We start from the raw sequence: 25,872 nt of genomic DNA, 5'->3' as shown, positions 1-25,872 counted from the left end.
TGCTATGTTATTACAAGCACTCGTGGGGTTTCTTGCGTGCAGTTTCCCCAAAGATCAGTGCTTGAGGTCCCGCAACCTGCAGCCGTGAGTACGAGAGGTCTTCTCTCCCTCTCCCCGCGGGCCTCAGGAAGAGGCCGAGCAGCCGCGGCGTCCCGCCAGTGCCGCGGAAGGGAGGCGGCCTGGCCGCGGGGACGGGATTTCCTCCCTCCGCTTCAGAGCTGTGCGAGGCCGAGGCCAACGCGAGAAGGCGGGGTTGGGGTGGCCGTGGGCGGGCTTGGGGCGGGGCCTGCCGGCCTTGTGTGCGGGGTTGGATGGTGCAGGAGCTGCGGGGCGGCTGCTTGTGCGGCCCGTCTCCGGGACACTCGGAGCAGCGCACCGGCTGGTTTCGGTCCCCGCCGCCTCCTCCCGAGCAGGCTCCGCCTGGCGCGGCCAGAGCGATGTGAGCCGGGACCCGCGGGCGCGGCCGGACCGCTGCGATGTGGCTCAAGCCCGAGGAGGTGCTGCTGAAGAATGCCCTGAAGCTGTGGGTGACTCAAAAAAGCAGCTGCTACTTCATCCTGCAGCGGCGCCGGGGGCACGGCGAGGGCGGCGGTCGCCTCACCGGTGAGGACGCGCTGGGCTGGCGGGCGGGTGCGGCGGCCCAGCCCCAAACCTGGCTCCACGCGGGTCCGCGGGATCGCATTGCGGTTGCGAGTTTGCGGGAGGCGCCGATTGGGACGGCCTTGCCCGGGCGCGTTTTCCTTTCCCGTTTCTCTTGTAAGCCCCTGTCGAAGCAGTGCAAAGGGACTTGCGGGCTCGTCCATTTTTCCAGGCGAGGCAGGTGCGACCGGCCTAGTGACCTCCTCCTGGAGGCCAGACTTGGCTCAGGAATCGGGGAAGAAATGCCGGCTGGAGCGTGACCTGAGGGATCGAGGGCTGTCTGGGCAGACGCAGTGGGTGCGTCCCGGGCTTGCCCTGCCTCCGCCACCTGAATGCACCCCTGGTGGTGCGGCCTGGGATGCAGGGTCAGCCAGCGGCGTAGCGCATCTCGTAGGCCTTGGCAGTCGGGGACTGTGGCCAAGACGGACCGGGATGGACTCCACACCTGGAGGAGAAGCCCAGGCAGTGCAAGTCCCAAGCTTTAGTAGCGAAATTGATCAGGTCAGTTCCCTACACGCCTTTCCATTTCTTCCAAGGAATGAAGTAGGACGAAACTCAGGCTTGTAAAATTTATAAAAAACATTTCCCCCTAAAAGTTATCCAAACCTGATTGAAAATCAAGCATTTGGAACACTGTTAAATTTTTTAAAATTGAATTTATCAGGGTGACATTAGTTAATAAAGTTATGTAGGTTTCAAGTTTACAATTTTATAACACATCACCTGTACTTATATTGTGTGTTCTCCATCCAAAGTCAAGTTTCCTTCAGTCAACATTTAACCCTTTTCCCTCTTCTACCTCCCCACCCCCTTTCCCTCTGGTAATCACTATACTGTTGTCTGTGTTACATTTGGAGAAACTGAGGCCAGCTTGCATTAGCTGGGACACTTGTTTACAGGTGCCATTGGAGGAACAATTGATAATCCCTTTTCAGTTGTACCTAGGGTACTTCAATGGAATTTCAGATTTTGGAATCTGAATCTTAGATCTTCTTCCCATCACATCCTTCTTTTTTTTTTTTTTTATTTTTTTTTATTTCTGAAGCCGGAAACGGGGAGAGACAGGCAGACAGACTCCCGCATGCGCCCGACCAGGATCCACCCGGCACGCCCACCAGGGGGCGAGGCTCTGCCCACCAGGGGGCGATGCTCTGCCCCTCCGGGGCGTCGCTATGTTGCAACCAGAGCCACTCTAGAGCCTGGGGCAGAGGCCGAGGAGCCATCCCCAGCGCCTGGGCCATCCCTGCTCCAGTGGAGCCTCGGCTGCGGGAGGGGAAGAGAGAGAGAGGAAGGAGAGGGGGAGGGGGGGAGAAGCAGATGGGCGCTTCTCCTGTGTGCCCTGGCCAGGAATCGAACCCGGGACTTCTGCACGCCAGGCCGACGCTCCACCACTGAGCCAACCGGCCAGGGCCCCATCACATCCTTCTTATACAGAGAAGACCAATGCCAGAGAAAGGTCAAGGGACCAAGTATGGGGCCCTGGGCTACTTGTTGGTGACACTGCTGTCTGCTTATTCAGTGGAGGCCCTCCTGCTAAGTAAAGTGTGGGAAAATGTGATCAGATCAATCGATGGGCCCTGAACCTGCAGAACCAAGTGCAAAGGGAGTTACTCTTCTGCATTTTAGATTCAGGAGGGGAAAGCTGGCAGATGGATTCGTTAAGGAGGGCAGACTCCTTTGAGATTCTAGCAATAGGTGGGGGTTGAAAAGGGTAGTAGGGTGATCTGTCGTCATGGTCAGCAGTGGCGGCAGTTTGGGCAGCTAGTGAACCTGCTCTGGGAGCTGTTTTAAACTTTGAGGGACGGAGTTAGAGTAAGAGGCAGGAAGCCATAGAGGCCTTGTTAGGCCTCTGAATAGCACAGATTCATTAATGCCAGAGCTCTTGGGAAATGGAAATTAATGGCACTCTGTGAGGCCCATCAGAAGCGAAGAGGCCAGAGGAGGGGTTTGTCCTCCTGACCCCTGAGATCATTGTATCTTAATTTTTTGTTCCTTATGCACAATACATGGCCTATAAATGGTGTCCTTTCATAGAAGGTGAGGACAGGACTTGAAGATTTGTGAAATGGGAAACCAGAAGGAACATTTTACTTAGTTCACCATATGCTGACTGTGTAGGATGCCTGTGCAGCTGTTTTGGGACAGACTTCAGATTATTTATCTAGCAAGAGAGACAGATCCAGACAGGTAGGGCAAAGCCTCAGATCATATGCCTGACAGAGATTCAGCCAGCTTCCTATCCAGAGAGCCTAGCTCTGTTGTCCAGAGTCCATCTAAGACTAACTCAAAATGAGATGGTCCCCCTCATGTTGCATTCCAAAATCAAGCAAGTCTCATGTTGTCATTGTATCTGTGACTTTGGCTTTATAACAGTTTGCTTTATGAGAACTTCCTGTTGGCTGTAAAAGAATGACAGCTCCCGGGCAGCTGGATACTTTACTTTTGGGCCTTTAGCCAGAAGCAAGTAACATGCTTCCCGGCTAAAGGACTGAACATCCGAGTTACCACATCCCCTCGTCCTAATGGGGCTGCTTTTAAATGTAAAATCAAAACTTCTGTGACACAGAGGACAGCTACATGTTGGTGGCAGTTTTCAGAAATTTTAGAATTTAAATTTGGCAGATTTTCAGCATTTTAATGACTTTAAAAATTTTTTTTAGCAAGAGAGAGAGAGAGAGAGGAAGGGAGAGAGATGAGAGAGAGGAAGGGAGAGAGATGAGAGAGAGGAAGGGAGAGAGATGAGAAGCATCATAGTTGCTGCACCTTAGTTGTTCATTGATTGCTTCACTTATGTTCCTTGACCAGGGTGCTCAAGCTGAGCTAGTGACCCCTGCTCAAGTCAAATGATTCTCGGCTCAAGCCAGCGACCTTGGGCTTCAAGCCAGCAACCTTTGGGCTGACCATGGAATCTTGTCGATGATCCCACATTCAAGCTGGTGACCTTGCACGCAAGCTGGTGAGCCTGCATTCAAGCTAGCGACCTTGGTGTTTCCAGTCTGAGACCTCAGAATCCCAGGTCGACACTCTAGCCACTGTGCCACCACTGATCAGTCTCAGCAATTTATTTTAACGGTATAAAACTTAGATGGAATTTATCTAAGAAAATAGTGGACACTGAGATGATGCACATTTGATCCGTTCTTGGTTTTTCTTTGGAGAGAAGCAGGTAGAAATGGATAAGAGTAGATGAAAATAAAATATAAAGGAACAGTAACGAAGAAGTATCTCCCTTCTTTTATTGCAATGCTGAATTTGTAATCAGATGGTAGAAGCTTAAACATATGGGGTCTCCACTGCCAGTTAAAGTACTCTGACAAGATTAAAAATTGCCTACCTTCAGAAATATGTTTTTGTTTCGTTGAGGATTATAATTGGTCCTCCTACTTGCACATGAGCGCGCGCAGGCACACACTCACACACACACACACACACACACATTCACATTTCCTATATACATCTCCAGTTTTCCCCTCCATAACCCTCTTACTTTTTAATGTACAAATTATATATTGACATATTTTTTATTTATTGATTTTTAGAGAGAGGAAAAGAGAGAGACAGAGAAAGAAACATTGATTTGTTGTTTCACCTATTCATCCCATCATTGGTTGACTCTTGTATGTCACTGACTGGGGATTGAACCCGAAATTTCGGCATCTTAGGACAACACTCTAACCAACTTAGCTACCTGGCCAGGGCCTCATGTACAGTTTATTTTGTTTATTGTTTCTCTCCACTAATTTTTTTGTTCTATGAGGGCCGGCATTTTACCTATGAAGGTGCCTAGCATATGGTATATTCTCAAAAACATTTGTAGGATGAATAGGTAGATGAATATGTGCTTGAATAATGGTTTTCACGTTTTTCTTAAATGTTGTGTGGGAAGGGAGACCCACCTTTTCTGACTGAGGCTGAGGTGATCACATGGAATAGGAACGTTCCCTCTCTCTTATCAGCTTCCTGTTTACCTGGTAGTCTGACTGCTGTGGAAAGCTGGAGGTAGGGGATGGGAAACAGAGACCTTCTCCTCCTTTGATGGGAAGCATCATGGCACCAGCTCCTCAGGGAACCTCTGTTACCATCCTCTGGGATTGTCTGGAGAAAGGAATCCTGGGCTCAGGGGCAGTAGTGGGAGGCAGCCACTTTTTACTCTAGTTAGAACATGGTGTGGCTGAATACAGTGCTATGTTCCCAATGCTCCCTTGACAGGAGTGATTTTGCTGCTCTGGAAGGGCAGCAAGTCAAGTTTTACAGTGTTCACTTGGCTATGTCCCCAGCCCATGGGAATATTTCTAATAACAGTTCAGTCAGGTCTGGGACAACAAAGAGGGGGGAAAGTTAGCATTTAGGAGGTGGTGGACAGAACACACAGCATCACTGCCCTCTCTCTCCCCGTGTGTTCTCTGAAGCACTCAAAATGAGCAGTACCTGTGGTGGCGCAGTGGACAAAGTGTTGACCTGGAACACCGAAGTCGCTGGTTTGAAACCCCAGGCTTGCTTTCCTGATCAAGGCACATGAGAGAAGCAACTACTATGAGTTGATGCTTCCTACTCCACCCTCACTTTCTCTCTCTCTCTCTCCTTCTTTCTTCTTTATCTAAAATCAATAAGTAAAATATTTTTTTAAAAATAAGCAGCATAAACTTCAAAGACTGAATATCACCCCCCAGATATAGGTACTAGAGGCTAGCTAACCATTTTGGCTTAATTGGGACTCTTTAGGAAGAGCTGAAAATGATTGAGAGGCATGTAACTTTTCATTTACTAGCTGTGAATGGATAGGATTTTATGATCTTGACTCCACATTCTGATGGTATTGGATAAGAGAAGAATTTATTTAAAATGCAAGTAATAAATCTGATATTTTCAATCCAGATTCTCCCCTCTATTTATTTATATTTATTTATTTATTTATTTATTTATTTATTTATTTATTTTTTGTATTTTTCTGAAGTTGGAAACAGGGAGGCAGTCAGACAGACTCCCACATGCGCCTGACCAGGATCCACCCGGCACGCCCACCAGGGGGCAATGCTCTGCCCATCTGGGGCGTTACTCTGTTACAACCAGGGCCATTCTAGCGCCTGAGGCAGAGGCCATGGAGCCATCCTCAGCACCCAGGCTAACTTAGCTCCAATGGAGCCTTGGCTGTGGGAGGGGAAGAGAGAGACAGAGAGGAAGGAGAGGGCGAGGGGTGGAGAAGCAGATGGGCGCTTCTCCTGTGTGTCCTGTCTGGGAATCGAACCCGGGACTCCTGCACGCCAGGCCGACACTCTACCACTGAGCCAACCAGCCAGGGCCTCAGGTTGCTTCTTTACCTCTGCTCTTCAGCACAGATCTTCCAGTGTGTCAGGCATGCTTGTCTCTCAGGACCTTCACCCACTGTCCCCTCTCACTCAGGTGCCCTCCCTACCCCCCCCCCCCCATTCTCTCCTCCTATCCTCTACTTTTCCTTCACAGCACTCATCACTGTCACTCTTTGTGGATTTATCTCTTTTGAGCAAACTAGCACATGAGCTCCAGAAGAGAAGTCCCATATCTGGGTCCGGTACCACTGTGCCTACAGCCCTGGAACAATATGTGATATCCAAGTAGAATTGATACATGTGAGTCTTTGAGGCTGAGAAATGTTTTGCATCATCTTGGAAATGGAAATTATGCAGAAAACAGGAACAAGGACTGTTTCTCACACCTGCCCTGCGTGCTTGTGAGGACTGGTGGTAGTTTCTGGCTGTGCTACCCAGCTGTTAGAGCCACCCTTGGTAACCTTTATGTAAATGACCACACACTGACCTTGAAGGATTTCCCTACTACATCACCAGCCGGCGAATGCAACTCTATGAATCTGAGTCATTAATACCTTTTAACATTTGGTGAGTCTGTTGTTCAGCCAGATTTTATTATTTGCTTCCTATTTTTTTGACTTCTTTTTTTAAGAGAGAGGAGGGAGATAGACAGACTCCTGCATGCACCTCAACTGGGATCCACCCGGCAACCCCCTGCTGCAGTCCATGCTCAAATCAGCCGAGCTATCCTTAGCACCTGGGATCAATGCTTGGCCTAGTTGAGCCACTGGCTGAGGGAGGGGAAGAGGGAGAGAAGGTGGAAAGGGAGATGGAGAGAGGCAGATGGTTGCTTCTCATGTGTGCTCTGTCCAGAGATCAAACCCGTGATGTCCATACGTCGGGCCGACGCTCTCTCCACTGAGCAAACTGGCCAGGGCTTTTGTTATCTGTTTAAGCAGAAATCTGCAGAAGGGTGTCTCCAGCAGGATGGCAAAGGGTGATCCTGAGATGTACCTGAGGGATCCCTCAGACCAGATTGGACAACTCCCAGGAGAAGAGAAATTGATTGAACACTGGTGTTCTGGCACTGATTGAAGAAAGATCTGCACAGTGGGTGGGTTGGTGGGATTTGTACACATATTACTGATACATAGAAAGCTTAATAGGCCCAAAATTCCAGGACAGTTTGTTAATTTAGGGAAAAGTTGTGTTGATTAGGAAAGGTTTCATAGTTTTACTATAAAGTTCAACTCTCAATAAAGTTAACATAATCATAATAATGTCAATACTGAGTAGTGCCTGACCAGGTGGTGGTGCAGTAGATAGAGCATCCGACTGAGATGCAAAGAACCAAGTTTTGTGGGATCATCTGGCTTGAGTGCAGTTTCACCAGCTTGAGCGTGGTCTTACCAGCTTGAGCATGGGGTCACTGGCTTGAGCATGGGATCATAGACATGACCCCATGGTGACTGGCTTGAAGCCCAAGGTCGCTGGCTTGAGCAAGGGGTCACTTGGTCTGCTGTAGCTCCCGGTCAAAGCACATATGAGATAGCAATCAATGAACAACGAAAAACTGATGCTTCTTATCTCTCTCCCTTCCTGTCTGTCTGTCTTTATCTGTCTCTCTCTCTCCAAGAAAGAAAAAAAAAGAAAAGAAAGAAAGAAAAAAAAATACTGACTAGTGATCTAACTAGAATTATTGCTTATGTGAGGTGTGGGTGGTGGGTGGTGGTCTTGGTGAATGAATGAGAGATAAATTCTTTAGCTTTGAAATTGACAGCTAATGCCTAAACTAAAAAATTCAAGAAGTGGTAATATAAACGTGTTCTTTGGAGATGTGTGAAGTCCAGAAAAAATCAGTTAAGAATGGGAAGAGGTTGCCTTTGGGGATCTGAGAAGTAGGAGTAGGGAGGAGTGAAGGGACTGTTGGGTTTCTCATGAGCCTTATATCATTACATGCTTCTTTATATGCATGTGTAACTTCGATAAAAAAAATACATGGAATATAAAGTTTGGGAGAGCGTGTGGCCTTTTCTTCTGGCTACCAGCTGTATGTGGGTGAAGGGGATCAGGAGAGGCACTGAGACAGTGTGTCATTATTGACCCCTGGATCAGCCCTCTTTCAGATATTTGTCCTTCCAGTGAACTATATTTATAGCTTTCAAAATCTTTAGCTTGTGTGGGCAGTGTCAATTTCATAGAGCTTAAAAGCTATTTTCAGAAATGTATCTAATTTAGTCAGGTTCTTTCATTTAAAATTAAAAGATATCCCGGATTTTTTTTGTTGTCTAGTGAGGCAGCAGTTTCGAGATAAAAGTTTATGACTTTTGTCTCTCCTGTGGCCTCAGAAATGTGCTGTGACTGTAACCCAATCCTCAGGGGTCTCAGTTTCTCAACCTGCATAACAGTAATAACTATAGTAATAACAATAACAGTTTTGGCCCTGGCTGGTTGGCTCAGTGGTAGAGCGTCAGCTTGGCGTGCAGGAGTCCCGGGTTCGATTCCCAGACAGGACATATAGGAGAAGCACCCATCTGCTTCTCCACCCCTCCCCCTCTCCTTCCTCTCTGTCTCTCTCTTCTCCTCCCACAGCCAAGGTTCCATTGGAGCAAAGTTGGCCCCGGGCGCTGGGGATGGCTCTGTGGCCTCTGCCTCAGGCGCTAGAATGGCTCTGGATGCAACAGAGCAACGCTCCAGATGGGCAGAGCATTGCCCCCTGGTGGGCATGCCAGGTGGATCCCGGTTGGGCGCATGCAGGAGTCTGTCTGACTGCCTCCCCGTTTCCAACTTCAGAAAATAAATAAATAAATAAATAAATAACAGTTTTTGCTTTGTGGAAGTATTTGTACTTCAAACAGTAATATTTTTTTCTATATATTGGCAAATTCCATTTAATTATTTTCATTTACAGAAGCTGAAAAGCCAAGAGAACATATCAATCAACAGTATCAGGCCCTGTGTCCTTGTGAATCTTACAGTTGAGAACAGTGGAGGTGCTAGTGGTAGTGATGGATGATATTGAACCAGAAAATACAAAATTGTAAATTGTGGTAAGTGCAGGGGACTGTGAGAGGGAATAATGGGGAAACTCATTTAGTTTGGAATGTCAGGGTGCCATTCTTGAGGACCTGTGATCTCGGCTGAGACCTGCAAGCTGTGTGGCATAGTGTTAGTTAGCTGAAAAGTGGGAGAAAGTCTTCTGAGCAGAGGGAGCAGTATATGCAAAAGTGCTGTGGCCTCTGAGAGCCTGTTTTGGACAAGTTAGTTTGATGTGCCTGTGAGCCATCTAGTAGGGCCTGTAGAGGAGGAAACTACATGGGGGACTGAGAAATAATTGAGGGACAGGAGGAAATCACACAATATTTTCCTGGAAGCCAAGAGAAAAGTATATTCAGAAGGATGGAGGGAAGAGGCATCAGCTCTTCACTGTAGAACGGGAAAGGTTCATGAGACATTGGCAAGCTCAGCGAGAGCAGTTTGGTGCAGGTACTTGTGATGGAGTGGAGAGTGGCCTGGACACTGGCTGGGTGGTGAGGACGTAAGAACGGCATGTAAGGGCAGCTCTGCCAAGGTAGGGTTTGGTAGTGTTGCTATAAATTTGCTTGTCAGCAAATAAAGTGTTGAGTGGTGGGCTGTATATGCTGTGGACTTGTGGAAGAGCTGCTGGGCCTTAAGATGGGCAGGGCATAGGATTTGAATCCAGGTGAGGGGGACCACAGCAGAATTTTCCCAGAAAGTCTGCTTTTGGAAATGATGTTAAGTATTCAATACTGGGGGGAAAAAATGCCTGAAAAAATCTGTGACTGACCACCAAAAGGACTAACTAATTTAGGTGGAACCCAAGGAAACCTTACAAGGGCAGTTCCTTGAAGAGACCATGGCAGCCTAGGCATTGGATGATGTGACTCAGTTGGCATTTGGGGTCAAGAGGTGCCTGTGTGTTGGATACCCCTATACTGCCTTGTCTGGGGCAACTAACTGCTGCTGCGAATTGAATAATCAGACTTCATTTCTCTGCTTTATAAATGCATGTCATTTTTTGTTACAAATATGTTGTCAGGATTCAAAAAATAAAATTTATTTCTAGAAGGAAAATATGAAATTAAATTTTATTTCAGTAAATTATAAAGGTTGTGACTATCCTGAATTACAGTACTGAGTCCGTTTTATAGTATTTAAAATAAATGTGTGCCCCAGAGAGTGGGATGTAGGGATGTTTTCCTAAGGAAATGTAGTAGCATTCTCTCTCCCTCTCTCTCTTTTCTTTTTTTGAGAGAGAGGCAGGGAGAGAGAGGCAGGGAGAGAGAGGAACATCGAACTGCTCTTATATGTGCCCTGAGTGGGGTATCAAACTGGCAACCTCTGCACTTTGGGATGACGCTCCAGCCAACTGAGCTATCTGGCCAGGGCTTAATTAATTAATTAATTGGTTGATTGATTTTTAGAGAGCCAGAGAGAGAAAGGAAGGTGGGGGAAGGGAAGCATTCATTTGCTGTTTCACTCAGTCGTGCATTCATTGGTTGCTCCCTCTGTGTGCCCTGACTGGACACCGAACCCACAACCTTGTAATTTTGGGATGGATGCTCTTAACTGACTGAGCTAACCAGTCATGGCCATTGATTTTCTTGTTGAAACAACCATTTTGTAACCTGATTTTAATTAATTAATTAAATTTTCTCAATTATAATGACATTCAATATTATTTTATATAAGTTTCAAGGATAATAGTTAGACAATTTTGTAATATATGAACTAATCACCCTAATAAGTGTAGTACCCATGTGACCCCATGCATAGTTACTACATTATTAATGACTGTACTCTCTATGCTGTACTTGACATCCCTGGGACTATTTTGTGACTACCAGTTTGTACTTCTCAATCCCTTCACTTTTTCACCCAGCCCCGCAACCCTCCTTCCCTCTGACAACCAACAGTTTGTTCTCTGTATCTATGATTCTGTTTCTGTTATGTTAGTTCATTACTTTTGTTTTTTGGATTTCATATATAGGTAAAGTCATATGGTATATGTCTTTTTCATCTGACTTATTTTATTTAGTGTAATATCCTGTAGGTCCACCCATATTGTTGCAAATGGTAAGATCTTTCTTTCTTTCTCTTTCTTTCTTTCTTTCTTTCTTTCTTTCTTTCTTTCTTTCTTTCTTTCTTTCTTTCTTTCTTTCTCTCTCTCTTTCTCTTTCTTTCTTTCTCTCTTTCTCTTTCTTTCTTTCTTTCTCTCTCTTTCTTTCCCCTCCCTCCCTCCCTCCCTCCCTCCCTCCCTCCCTTCCTTCCTTCCTTCCTTCCTTCCTTCCTTCCTTCCTTCCTTCCTTCCTTCTTTTTTTATGGCAAGTAATATTCCATTGTATTGGAAGATCTTTATCTGCTCATCTACTGATGGGCACTTAGGTTACTTTGATATCCTGGCTAGTACAAATAACACTGCAGTGAACACTGGGGTGCATATATCTTTCTGAATTAGTGTTTTGGATTTCTCTGGAAAAATACCCAAAAGTGGAATTACTGGGTCATGAGGCAGTTTCATTTTTAATTTTTGAAGAACCTTAATACTGCTTTCTGTAGTGGTTGCATCAATCTGCATTTCCACAGACAGTGTACAAAGGTTCTCTTTTCTTCACATCCTCACCATCATTTGTTGTTTGTTGATTTATTCTGATAGATGTGAGGTGATATCTTGTTGTGGTTTGATTTTATTTCTCTGTTGATTAGTGACATTGAACATCTTTTTATATGTCTGTTGAATATCTGTGTGTCCTCTTTAGAGAAATGTCCACTTAGGTCCTCTGCCCTTCTTTTAATTGAATTGTAACCTGGTTTTTAGAGAGTTGAGGTTTCCGGGGGTCCCAGTTGCCATCTTCAGGATAGGCAATGTATATATATTGATATATATATATGTTTTCCCCACCTCCCGCAAGCTCTAAGCAACTTTGACATAGCACTTTTTAATACCATGGATACATATTACGCGTTAGGTTATGCCTTGATTGTAGTCACTAAGCATTGAGTTTTAGGAGAATGAAGATTTTGGAAAACAAGTTTATTCAACAGGTATTTCCCATGTGCCTTCTTGCGCCTCGCTGTTTTCTAGGCAGTGACCAAAACAAAGACCTGCCCTCATGGAACTTACTCTAGAATTAATCTAGGGCACTTCCACTCTAGTAATTATTTTACTTTGGTAATTAATATAGAGCAACTAGTCATTTCCTACTTTGTAATTTAATTACACTGGTATTTTATCTACAGGACCTCTTGTAATTGTTTACTCTAGTAATCTATAGCAACTTTACTCATTACCTATGTTAGTAATTAATCTAGGACTGGAATTCTCATGTGTGTACTGCAGATCTCCTTAAACACATTAGCCTGGGTATCACTTTAACCTTAATAAAAACAATTAAATTTACTTAATCAAACATTTTGTGTTGTTTTTAACCACAATATAAGAAGTTGGCTTTTGTATTCCTAGCTCTTAAAAATGGAGATACTTAGTCAAGGAACTTAGGGCTTTTGAGCCACACTTTTTAAGTTCTTGCCTGCTTTAGGTACATTGCCTGCAAGCTCTGTTGTGGGCCCAAAAGAGCTGAAGTAAGCAACGTCTGCCCTGTTGGAGTCTTTCTGCCTCCTTTTTCTCATCAGAGTACCCGTGAGTACAGCTTGGTTTGGGGCTTTTCGAGGCTCTGCCTTGGGCTTCGGGTAAGGACACCATCTGGATGTCAGCAGTACCACACTCAGTGAAGTGTTGGCATAGCCTGCCCTGTGCTTTCCCATTTGTGAAACACTTCAGCCGCCTTCTGTAGGTGACTGGAATGAAGTGGATTAACTTTCCTAGTTAAAAATAACTCAGCAGCTGTGGGTTCAAGTCTTCTAATCACGAGGATGATCCCTGTCTTACTGCTGGGACTGCTGGTTGTCACATCTCTGAGGGTCATGTCAGGGTGCAGGATGGGGCTGGGATTTTGGAGACCACCAGCCCCTAGGCCTTTATTTACAGATGAGGAGCTGGACTGATCTGAGGCAGAGAGGCTCTCACTCTGTTTTCACTTTACTGGGTTTAACCCTTTCTAGAAGGACAAAGTGACTCCTGAAAAATGAGTTCCCATGGCTGCCTCACTCCCCAGCCCACCTTAGCTCCTCCAGACTTGCTCCCCATCCTCTTGTGCTGGGCTGGTATCTGTTGAGACCATTGTTTTATTTTTTTTAAAAATTGTGGTACAATATACATAATATAAAACTTACCAACTTAAGCATTTTTAAGTATGCTGTTAAGTGATATGTTTGTTCCCAGTGTCATATAGTCACCATCACCCTGTGGTTCCAGAGCTTTGTTCATCTTCCCAAACTGAAACCCTGCTCCTCTTGAGCACTAACTCCACGTTCTCCCTAAGCCCTGGCAACCACCATCCTAGTTTCTGTCCCTATGATCTTGACTGCTCTAGGTCTCTTATGTAAGTGGACTCATATGGTATCTGTCGTTTTGTGACTGGTTCATTTCATTTAGCCCAGTAGTCTCAAGGTTCATCCATGTTGTAGTGTGGGTCAGAATTTCCTTTTTTTTTTTTGAAGGTTGAAATAACATTTCTTGGTATGTGTAGACTACATTTTGCATACCCACTCATCCATCTATGGGTGCTTTAATGAGTTGTTTCTATCTTTTGGGTTACTGTGATCATAGATGTGCAAATAATTGTTCAAATCTCTGCTTTCAGTTCTTTTGGACATGTACTCAGAAGTGGGATAGCGGGATCATATGACAATTCTGTATTTAATTTTTGGAGGAGACTGTTGAGTTTTGCATCTGATTCTCATTTCTCCTGGACTCTGTGGACTTGACTAGCTAGGACTGTACTAGTTTGCTGGGTTGTAGCCCACAGCCATGGGTCCTCAGCTTCCTGAACAACCTCGCCTGGCTCTTGACACTCACTCTTCTTTCCATTAAGGATGAGTGGACAGTTGAGAACTGAAGCTTATTTAGGGGGCACTGTAACTCATTAAAAAAAAAAGAAGAAGAATTAGAATTGATTGGGAGCATTTTTAGATTTACTGCTGTGTCTTATGGATTTCATGTGGTTTTGTTTTTCATATCTAGGATATGGAGTGGAATGCTTAAAGTTAATTTGGCTTTGGTGGATTTTTCTAACATGTTCTCAATTTCATATGTATGTAATTTAAGTGTTGGCGGGGAAAATAATAGATTTAATAGGAGTTAGAAAAGGAAAGAAATCTTGTTCTTATTACTTGTATGAACTTGGCCTTACTTTCCTTTTATTTAAATGCAACTAATACTACGTAATTAATACAGATTGTTATGATTGGGGGAAAAGAATGGATCTGAAGTACCAGGAACAGTGCTTGGCAGCCTCTGTGCTTAGTTGATATTAGCCTGTCTTTCTTTATTGGTTATCATAAAATCATTGGAAGCTGTATGTGGGCTCTAGTCTCACATAATGCAGTTCACTCCCGGTGCTTTGTAATGCCTGAGTCATCAGCGTTCTCCAGTCTCAGATTTCTTACCTGTCAAATGAAGAGACTGAATCCTCTCATTTCTATGGTTCTTTGTGACCTCAAAGGTCAGATTCTAAAAGACTCTATTTGTCCCTAGTCTTTTTTTAAAAATTGAGATATAATAAACATACAGCAGGATGTTAGTTTAGGGTATACAACATAATGATTTGGTATTTATGTATATTGCAAAATGATCACATTAAGTCTAGTGTACATAATCACAAATTTTTTTCTTGTGATGAAAACTTTTAAGATTTACTTTCTTAGTGACTTGCATATATATTCTAAAGTATTATTAACTATAGGCACCGTGCTGTGCATTAAATCCCTAGGACTTTTTTATTTTATAACTGGAAATTTTACTTTTTGACCCCCTTCACCCATTTTGCCCACACTAACCCCTGCTTAGTTATCTTCTGACTATAGAGTCTTTCTTTTCTATAAGTTCAAATTTATTTTATATAGGTGGTGGATGCATCTCATCAGTGGTGTGTTACATGAGCTGAGAATGGTTAGCATTTCAGGATCTACTTCTTCAGGGCCACTTTGGATTCAGGATTTCCTGTTGCCATCTTGGTATCAAATCTCTGGCTCCAGCAAATACCTGTGAGGAATAAACCCTTAAGCCCCTGTGTCCCTGGAGCTGGCCACACCTAGCAAGGGAAAGGGAAGACCTGAGAGAGGAGAGAAAGGGAAGGGGAGGAGGAGAAGATGGTTGGGGCTGGGCACATAAATTTTGATTGCTCAGAAATAGAGAAAAGCTGTCTTTAATGAACTGTGTAGGGAAACTGTCTGCTCACTTCAAGACTTGGCCTTGGCTTACAATTGACCTTCTCTGTCTTTATTACTTATAATTATCTGTCATCATTTTTTCCAGGGAAGGATTGCCAGCTTGTAATGCCTTTTTTTTCTAATCTTCCTATTAAACAAACAAACCTGCACAATATTTATTGCTTATTAGCTCTGCAGTGATACGATAATACAGTAATTTTGCATATTGTATTGTACTTTTTATTGTGCTTTTATCCACTTTACCTTATTTAATCTGCGCATAAATATTTGCTTAAGGCTACTTGGTACCCTCATTTTGCAAGCTGTGTGGTCATCTGTCTTGTCAAGCTGTTGGTAGCAGAGCTCTGGTACTTTGTCTTTTGTTTCTATAAAGTTTGTCAGTCAGCAGCGCTCAATGGTATTTATGGAAAGTCCATATTTGCACAGCAGAGATGCTTGTGATTGAGAAGTCTTACCCTCAAGGCATTATAACACAATAGGGTGTTAAGGGGAAGAAGGTGGAGTTCAGGTGTGTTACTTATAATTAATTAATATATGTAATTAATGTCAGTAATTAAAATGTTTGATGGATGAAGGAAGAGCTATGAATTCAAATGAGATTGGGAGACCTGTGGTGGCGCAGTGTATAAAGTGTTGACCTAGAATGCTGAGGTTGCTGGTTTGAAACCCTGGGCTTGCCTAGGTCAGGGCTCATGAGACAAGCAGTGAATTAACAAATGAGATTGAGGGATGTCTCTGAATTTAAAACATTGCATGCCCTGGCTGGTTGGCTCAGTGGTGGAGCGTCAGCCCAGTATGTGGATGTCCCGGGTTTGATTCCTGGTCAGGATACACAGGAGAAGCTCCCATCTGCTTCTCCCCACCATCTCCTTCTTCTCCCAATCATGGCTCAATTTGTTCGAGTACACTGGCCCTGGGTATTGAGGATAGTTTTGTGGAGCCTCTGCCTCAGGTACTAAAAATAGATCGGGAGTCTGTCTCTCTATCTCCCCTCCTCTTACTTGGAAAAAAAAAATAAAGCATTGTGTGTTGGTTACCCTGCCTGACTCTAGACTTAGGGAAAGGTGACAGTTTAAACAATGTGTTTGGATGCTCCCAAACCTGTGGGCTCTATATGCTACTGCTGCACCATAGAAGTACTATACTTCCCATCTCTGCAAGGTGTTTCACACTATTATTAGGCTGGACACACTGCCTAACACGACTTATTGCTAATCTTGAGAGCTTGTGGTTTTGGTTGCTTTTTGCATAGGATCAGGACTTTGTTTAGGTTAGAAACAAGGATTTTTAAAATAAATGAGATTCTAATAGACTCTGGTACTTTGTGGAAATAAAACTTCTGGAAGGAGGCTTTTCTTTTGTATGACTATGTATATTTCCTCAAGTTCCTGATTTTGCAGGTATTTAGTATATCTGTAAACATGATGGAATTCAGGTCTGGATGAACAAACCTGGAAAATGGGATGTTTTTTGCTTTCTTTAATGGCTCATCTTGTCTACTCTAAGAAGGAGTGGTAGGACTATGCAGAATCTGAACTCTGGCCCTGGGGGCCCCAGGGTCTCCGGAGGTACTGTGTTGCTGATTTAGCTTGCTGGCTGGGACAGATGTTGGACAGAGGAGTGGCCAGAAGGCTGCTTGATAGTTGGAATGATGAATGCATCTGTCATGGGAGGCTGCTTGTTTTTTAAACAGGCATAAACATACCATTTGCTCAGAGAAAACTGATTTGCACACAGATGTCATGAACCTATTCTTTGGTGATCTGTACTTATTTTTAATTTAAAAAAATTTAAACGACAATTGGCATTCAACATTATATTAATTTTGTATGTGCGGCATAGTGGTTAGGCATTTATATAACTTTCAAGGTGTTCCCCCTAATAAGTCTTGTACTCATGTGGCATCATACATAGTGATTATAACATTATTGACCCTATTCCCTGTGCTGTACTTCACATTCCTGTGACTGTTTTGTCGCTGCCAGTTTGTACTTCTTATTCCTTCACCTTTTCATCCTTTCCGTAACCACCTTCCCACCTGGCAACTCTTAGTTTGCTCTCTGTACCTCTGAGTTTATTTCTGTTTTGTTTGTTCATTTTGTTTTTAGATTCTGCTTATAAGTGAAAGCATGCAGTATTGGTTTTTCTCATCTGAGTCATTTCACTTAGCATAACACCATAAAAGGTAAGATTTCATTCTAGTGATAAGTATTGTTTATCTGTGAAATAGTTTGCATATTGAAGAGGTTAGTTTTAAGGCATTTGAGAAAGTGAGGGCTGTGAGTCTCTGCTGACAAGCCTGTTTGGGGGATACTTGTCCTGTCCTGCTATGGGTGGAAGCCCTGCCATGTATCAATGCTTTGAAGAGGTTTCTTGTTCACTTGGCCATTCATGACACTCTGGTCATAGGATTCTTCCCCATAGCTTCTTAAGTAATAATCTGTGTGTACTCTTGGAAGCTGGTAGACCTGGGCTGACTACCAGAAAAGGGACTATGTCTTTGGGAAGGTTGGGAAAAAAAGGTTGTATTGGGTGTTGTCCTTAACTTTAGTTTTGCCTTTGGTGGGGCTACAGTGATGATGTGTTCTTCTCTTGGGGAATAACCCTAACTTATCTTCTATCCACTGACAATTTACTTAAAGCCCTTGTCAAGTCTATTCACTCACTTTAGCCAACTGATTGTACAGTTTACCCTTGAACAACATGGGAGTTAGGGATGCTGACCCCCTGGGTAGTTAAAAACCCTTGCATGACTTTTGACTCCCCCAGAACTTTACTACTAATCACCTACCATTGACTGGAAGTCTTACTAAACACATCAACAGTCAATTAACACATAGTTTGTATGTTACATGTATCATATACTGTATTCTTACAATAAAGTGAGCTATAGAACAGAAAAAGTTATTAAGAAAATCATAAGGTTTGCTTGTGGGATTTTTCAAATTGTTGCAAATATCCAAAAAATTTTCTATGTAGATATTTATTGAAAAATATGTGGACCCATGCAGTTGAAACCTATGTTGTTCAAGGGTCAACTGTATATCAAATTAACACGAAGCTTTTCCTTACATTTGAAGGATAGGTTTTTAGTGTATTTTTGGATTTTGGGAATAGAAATATGGTTGTTTTTTTCATGGTTAGTCTGTAAACAATTTTAAAGACTAGCAATTTTTAGGAAATTTGAAAGCATTTCTCAGAGCCATGAAATCTCAAATGAAGTTTCTTAGGCTCATAGCACTTAATCCTTTGAGTAGTGAGTGTTTTTCATGCTCGCTGACCCCCAGGAGTGAGTTCTTTTTTCAAAAAAGAACTGGTGGGCATGCCGGGTGGATCCTGGTCAGGCGCACGCAGGAGTCTGTCTGACTGCCTCCCCGTTTCCAACTTCAGAAAAATACAAAAACAAAAACAAAAAACCCCCACAAATTTTACAAACTCATTTGCCCAACATATCACCCCTTTTGCTCACTTTGCAATTCATACCACCGGCATTCCTATGCAAGGAATTAGGCATATCACATAAACAAATTACAGCAACAGCATAAGTCATATAATTTCAACCAGACCTGTTCTCCCCCTTTATCAGGGTCTCTCATACTGTCAAAAGCCACATGTCCATCCAACAAGGGAGCTGGTGCCCCCTCTGGTTGTAGTCTAGTAGTCAGTCCATGTACATGGGGCTTCAGGCCGCCTCCCTCATCCCTGCCATCCTGGCAGCTTTTAAGATGCTACCCCAAGGGGGAGCATGTGGCAATGGCAGCCAACATTTTCACCTCTGCTCCAGAGAGCATGTTGCCATCCACCCCTATGTCCCATAATCATAGCAAACCTACCAGGCGCTTAGTAGGTACTCTTTGCTGCTGGGCTTTTACCTTCTGGAGACTTTGGACGGCAACTTCAGCCCCAGTCTCCTCATCCTCAGAAGAGGAGCTGGAAACACCTGCTCCCGCTGACTTAGAGCCACTCTGACGGCACGGCTCCTGCGGCTACTGGCTCTCCACAACTTCCAGGGCAAACTGTATCTCACGAGCCTGTAATTCCTTCTCCAGAGAATGCTCCACTTCTAGGTGCAACTTGCGAACCCAGTCAGCCTCCTTCTCCAGTGGTTGCTCCAGTTCCAGGATCTGCATCTCTTTCTCCCACGGCCATTCCAACTCCTTCCGCTCCTTGGTTTGCAGGCTTTGGGCAGCCTCTTCCACAGAGCTCTCGGTTTTCTCTCACAGGGCTGTAAAAGTCAGCCAGCCACAGTCCCCAAAAGGACAGCCATGGGGAACCAGTCTTCTACCCCACCCCTCAAGGGTGGTGGTGGCTCCATACCGATCTCTGAATCCTGCTGACTACGCCAAATGTATGGCCAGTAGTTGCAGCTGTTGTAGCCATACACATGCAGGTTCCCGTTAGACTCGGGCAGATGGTAAAGAAACTGTGGAGCCAAAAAATGGTGGACCATTCCTTTATTCAAAACTCGTACGGGCCAACAAGCAAATACACACAGGGCTCTCAAAGCCCTGACGCATTCTTCAGTTCCACAACCAGGAGAATCTTCTCTGGTTTTTCCTAGAATCAAAGGCCCCCACCAGTCTCAGTCACCTCTAGTTCCCCATCTGCACACCTTCTCCCTTCTCCTCTCTCCACAAACTGGCTTCCCCTTCAGCACCCAACCATTTTGTCTCCTCTCTCTTTCCCTGCTATCTTGGCTCCGCCTTCAGCACTGTGCATCCTCTCTGCTCTCACTCTGCCATCATGGCTTCTTCTCTTTCTCCTTCTCTTCTTTTTAAAACTCTTCTGGTGCCAAAAACCTCTCCTCCAGCCAACATTAGCATAACAATGGCCCTACACAAGCAGGAAAGTAATCCACAATTTGCAATCAACTGCCCTGCTCTGAGGGCAAGCACACATGTGGCTATCCAGGGCCATTTTTAACAATAAAAGTGAACAAACTCAAAAAATACAAATTTCACAAACTTATTTGCCCAACACTCGTGATTGAAATATCTGCTCGTGACTTAAAGCAAAAAATCTTGCGAGTGACTGCTCGTCCCTCAAATTGTTCATGATTTAAAGTGCTTGTGTGTCATGTGTAAAGCCAGTAGCCACGGCCATCATCACAGCCGCCTGGCCCATGCAGGTTCGCATTGGATTCGGACAGTCGGTAAAGAAACAATGGTACCAAAAACTGGTAGGCCATCATCTTTAATTCTAGCTTGCACCTGGCGGGCAAGTAAAAACACACACTGGGCTCCAAAACCCACTCACATTCAGTGCTCACAAAGCTACTGACTTATCCGAGTTTCCCAGAATCAAAGGTTTCTAGCTCACCAGATTTATTCACCTCTGTTCCCCATCTCCGTCCTTCTCTCTGCACAAACTCTGCACAAACTGGCTTCTCACGCAACACTCTGCCATCTTGGCTGCTTCTCCTGGCCTTCTCCATGTGGCCTTTCTCTGCTCTCTCCTCTAATGCTAATCTCAGGAACCAAGAGAGCAAGCTTCCGTTCTGCCCCCATTTTATAGTGTAGAAATCAAAACCTTTAATCCAATATACAAAATAAGAAAGTCTCTGATACAAAGTCACTTATCTGAGGCATAATTGGATTGTACCACCCCACATAAAAAAGGGTGGGAAAGGCTTAGTCCTAAAACCAAGCCCCGGGCTACAAGAATCCTGCCTGCCCACAGCCCTCAGAGATACACATTAATATCATCTGGGCGATGGCCTCCAAGTGGGCAGTGCCATCTTTAACAAAGTGAGCATAATATATTTTATCTGCCCAACAATCCACCCCTATGCTCACTTTACTACCCACAATCTATACCACCGGCATCCCTGTGCAAGGAAATTAGGCACATTACACAAATTACAACAGCACAAATCATACAGTTTCAACAATCACAAAGGTACACTTCACCAGTCTCTGAGCACTTAGCCCAAAGCGCAAAATGTCCTTGGCCTTCTTTCTAGCCATGGGAAAAGCTTCCCGGGGCAGGGGAAGGGCCTCCAGCAAAGCCACTCCCCACCCCCATCAGGGTATTTCACATTGTCCAAAATCCATAAATCCATTCAACAAAGGAGCCAATACCAACTCCGGTAGTAGTCCAGGAAATCAGTCCATGCACATGAGACCTCAGCCACCCCCCCTCATCTCTGCCGTCCTGGCAGGTCTTACACTGTCCCAAAGAGGAGCACGTGGCAATGGCAGTCAGCATTTCCATCTCTGCTCTGGAGAACATATCCAACCCTATGTCCCAAAATCGCAGACCTACCAGGGCCGTAGTAGGTGCTCCTTCCAGCTGGGCTCTCATCTTATGGAGACTGCGGATTGCAACTCCAGCCCAATTCTCCTCATCCTCCAAAGAGGAACTGAAAACACCAGCTCCCGTTGCCGGTCTCGAGCCCCGGGCTGCCGCAGCCTTCTGCTCCGCAGACCTTGCAGCTCCAGACCTGGCCTCAGCTTTAGCCTCAGCCCCGGCCTCCTGCTGCTGCTGGCTCTCCACAACATCCAGGGCAAGCTGCAACTCACGAACCTGTGATTCCTCCTCCAGCAGTTGCTGTATTTCCAAGTGAATCTCACGAACCTGGTCGGCCTCCTCCAGTGCTTGCTTCAGCTCCAGGGTCGGCATCTCTTTCTCCCACATTTGCTCCAGCTCCTTCCACTGTTCGGTTTGCAGGTCCCGGGCAGCCTCTTCCACAGAGCTTTCGGTTTCCTCACACATGGCTGTAAAAGTCAGCCAGCCTACAGTCCCCAAAAGGACAGCCATGGGGAACCATAACAGCAGCCAGTCCTCTACTCCACCGCTCAAAGGTGGTGGTGACTCCATACCGATCTGTATCGAATCCTGCCACCGACTACGCCAAATGTAAAGCCAGTAGCCAGGGCTGCCACTATCAAAGCAGCCCGACCTATGCAGGTTCGCATTGGATTCGGACAGTCGGTAAAGAAACAACGGAGCCAAAAACTGATGGGCCATTATCTTTAATCCTAGCTTGCACCGGCGGGCAAGTAAAAACACACACTGGGCTCCAAAACCCACTCACATTCAGTGCTCACAAAGCTACTGACTTATCCGAGTTTCCCAGAATCAAAGGTTTCTAGCTCACCAGACTTATTCACCTCTGTTCCCCATCTCCTTCCTTCTCTCTGCACAAACTCTGCACAAACTGGCTTCTCATGCAACACTCCGCCATCTTGGCTGCTTCTCCTGGCCTCCTCCATGTGGCCTTTCTCTGCTCTCTCCTCTAATGCTAATCTCAGGAACCAAGAGAGCAAGCTCCTGTTCTGCCCTCATTTTATAGTGTAGAAATCAAAACCTTTAATCCAATATACAAAATAAGAAAGTCTCTGATACAAAGTCACTTATCTGAGGCATATTGGATTGTACCACCCCACATCAAAAAGGATGGGAAAGGCTTAGTCCTAAAACCAAGCCCCGGGCTACAAGAATCCTGCCTGCCCACAGCCCTCAGAGACACACATTAATATCATCTGGGCGATGGCCTCCAAGTGGGCAGCGCCATCTTTAACAAAGTGAGCATAATATATTTTATCTGCCCAACAGAAGTGATGCCCTGAAAGATGAAGGCTGTCTCCTACTGACGATGGTCAGCCTCCTCTGGGTGATTTCCTCTCTTTCACAAACTCCTCCAAAAGCTGGTCAGTGAGCTTCAGTCTGAAGTCGTATACTGTGGTCTTCTTCCAGTCTTCATCTCATACTCAATGTATGAGTTCAAAACAGCAATCTCAGTTTCATGAAAAAATGTTTTATATACCATTTCACGGTTTTTCTTACATTTCCTGTAAAACTTATTTGCATATTAGCCTTGTCAATCAAACCCATGTTCTCATTATACCTAACCACACTTAGTGGCTTGGTAATGCTTTGCCCAGTAGTGCAATCACTTTTGCCAGTTTCAATCATCAAGTCCTCATGAATTGTAGTTAGCACGTTGACATCTCTTTCGTCACGTCATCTTTGAGCTAATGTGATTGTAGTATGTCTTAAGACAAATTTGCCCTTTTTAATATTTTTAGTAAACTTGGGCATTCCGTTTTGGTTTTTTCTAACTGTACCACAAGCACCAGTTCCATTTTCATGTAAATACTCAAACAAATTAGGACTTGTATACCAATTGTCAAGGGAGACATTATGTTTTTTTCATGAGTAAGGAGTAAGTAATGTCTTCACCACAGAACCTGAGATTCCAACTTTTTCATCATATACAATCTCAGTTTCCTTTCCTGTATAACTATGTAGTCAAGGACAAAGGAGGAACATCTTTATCCCAAATCTATGCCATTTAGATAGAATAAACTGTTTCCATTGAAGGCGCCCTTTCCAAGCCACTATGCTTTCATCAATGCACAAATTTCTAAATGGATAAAGAATGGACTGATATTTTCTTCTGAAGTGGTCTACAACAGCCCTAATTTTATATAGTCGATCACCTTGGGGTTGAATATTGTTATCACAAAAGTGCAACAGTTGTAGCGTCAGTTGAAAACTATCCAACAACATGTAATTTTTCCAAAGATTGGCATTTCAATCAAAGACTTTTTTGACCAGTAGTCCTTCAATCTGTTCTTTTTTATGTGCCCCATCAATATAACAAGAGCTAGAAAAACATACAAGTCTTCTACAGTAATTCCTTTCCACTTGTGTAACTTTGATTTTTCTTTTATGTCTGTATTTTCAAGAATAAATTCGTGGTAATTATTCATTTCAATCGCAATTTTGCTTAGAAAACTTTTGTCAACAATCTGTTTTAAAATTGAAATTTCCAGCCTATTATTGTCATTAGTGTCTTCCAGTTTCTGAGAAAAACTATAGAAAATAAATGAATTAAATCATCAGAAATAGGAGAAATTGTTGGAAGAAACTCTCGTACAGACATCCACTTCCTCAACACAGGTGGTTTATCTGGTGTCAAATGAGGCCTTTTTGCTTGTGTTGCTGGCCCAGGATCATAAGAACTTTCATCAAAGAATCGATTATTTCATCATTGAAATCACTATCACTGCAAGATGAATATTCATCATCAGACTCTACATTTGTCAAGCTATTCTGAATATTTTCTGGAACTAGTCTTCCAGCCTGATGATGTCTCAACATCTTTCCTGGGGAAGAGCTGAAAATTTTAGATGAATGAATGATGTAGATGTTGAGGAAAAGGCAAAAAATTATGAAAACAACAATTGTACCATGTACAATCCTGAATATTGTGGTATTTAGAACAATAATAACTTATAAAATAACAAAAATCAGCTGTGAATGTTGATAAGTTCTGTCAACAAAACTACGGTAGCTACATATGGTATGTATGTACGTACTCAAGGCTGAACGTAGTTCCTACTAGTATGAAACAGGTGGTAGCACTCTTCAGAGATACTTTACAGTGATAATTGGGCTCACCAGCTTCCAGGATAGATGGCAACACATGCTACAGTGCTTTTGAAAGGGAGGCATGCATGCACTCCTTTACTGCTCCAGCTCAAAGTTTAAAGACGTCCATGTAAGATCATACTCTGGATGGTCAGGAGGCACGAGGACGTACATGAATGTTCATATTACTTGAAGAGTTAAAGTCTCTATGTAATGATGAAAATACTACCTTAAATCTGTATAAAGGAAGGAAAAATGTTTGAGTTATTCTTCAGTTAGAGATTAGAGTGCATTCTCTACCTCCTCACTCCTGTTTTGGTGGCCTCTGACAATGTTGTGAGGTGCTAGGTGGAGAGCAGCCAGTGGCTGTGGAGAAGGTGTCCTCTGGCCAGTGGAGGGCATATGAAGGCCACTTCTTACTCTGTGAACGCCTTGCCAAATCTAAACAACCAGCTGTCCATTATATGATTGATTCCTGTTCTCTTATGAAGCGGACCTACAGCAGAGACAATTGAATACCACAGAGGAAGGGTGACATGTTCTCTCAGGAGTAGTGGTTAGAATCGGAGCATGAGTAAGGCTCAGAAGCACAAGGCTTTTACAGATGGTTAGGGAACCTGTGGCAGGCTCACTAGCTTTTTTTTTTTTAAGATTTTATTTATTGACTTTAGAGAGAAGAGAGAGAGAGAGAGAGAGAGAGAGAGAAAGGTGGGAGAAGAGCGGTAAGCAGTATTAGCTGCTTCTGATATGTGCCTTGACCAGGAAGCTCAGGGTTTCGAACTGGCGACCTCAGTGTTCCAGGTTGATGCTTTTCCCACTGCGCCACCACAGGTCAGGCAGGCTCACTGGCTTTTAGAGCATGCTAGAGAGATTGCATGTAGAGTGTTGGCTTCCCCAAATCTTTGTAGCTGTGAACCCACTGAATCCTGTCTGTGTGGCTCAGCACATTAGCCACAGTTACAACCCCATCACTCCTGTGTCACAGACCTCATGGCTCTCATACTATTTGCTTCCCTTGGTTGTCAGTCTCTGCTTCCCCACTGTTTTATATATTCACGTGGTGTGACATTGTATCTTCTGGTGAACACAGGTGCTGCCTTAACATTCTGCTATGCCTCTCATCTTTCATTTGCAGTGGTGTACACATCAAAGTCACTCTGCTGCCTGACCTGCTTGGCCTGACATTTTGTATGACAAACACCACCATATAAGTATATATTCCTGGTTGTGGTGAAGCATATTTTACCCATTTTCTAAA

At 44.2% G+C, this 25,872-nt stretch overlaps 1 protein-coding gene across 4 annotated transcripts in view; it reads left to right on the top strand.

The window, feature by feature from the left end:
- The first annotated feature begins 307 nt into the window (after positions 1-307).
- TBC1D8 (TBC1 domain family member 8) overlaps positions 308-25,872 on the top strand; it is a 166,374-nt gene continuing 140,809 nt past the window's right edge. For all 4 annotated transcript variants that reach the window (XM_066268227.1, XM_066268228.1, XM_066268229.1 and 1 more), the window contains exon 1: positions 308-603. In XM_066268227.1, the coding sequence (XP_066124324.1) occupies positions 477-603 (127 nt within the window). In that variant the 5' untranslated portion in view covers positions 308-476. The remainder of the gene's footprint in view (positions 604-25,872) is intronic.

Source organism: Saccopteryx bilineata, chromosome 3 (genome assembly GCF_036850765.1).
Source record: "Saccopteryx bilineata isolate mSacBil1 chromosome 3, mSacBil1_pri_phased_curated, whole genome shotgun sequence".
In the NCBI taxonomy this organism is placed as follows: Eukaryota; Metazoa; Chordata; class Mammalia; order Chiroptera; family Emballonuridae; genus Saccopteryx; species Saccopteryx bilineata.
This window is presented reverse-complemented; position numbering and strand designations above follow the sequence as displayed.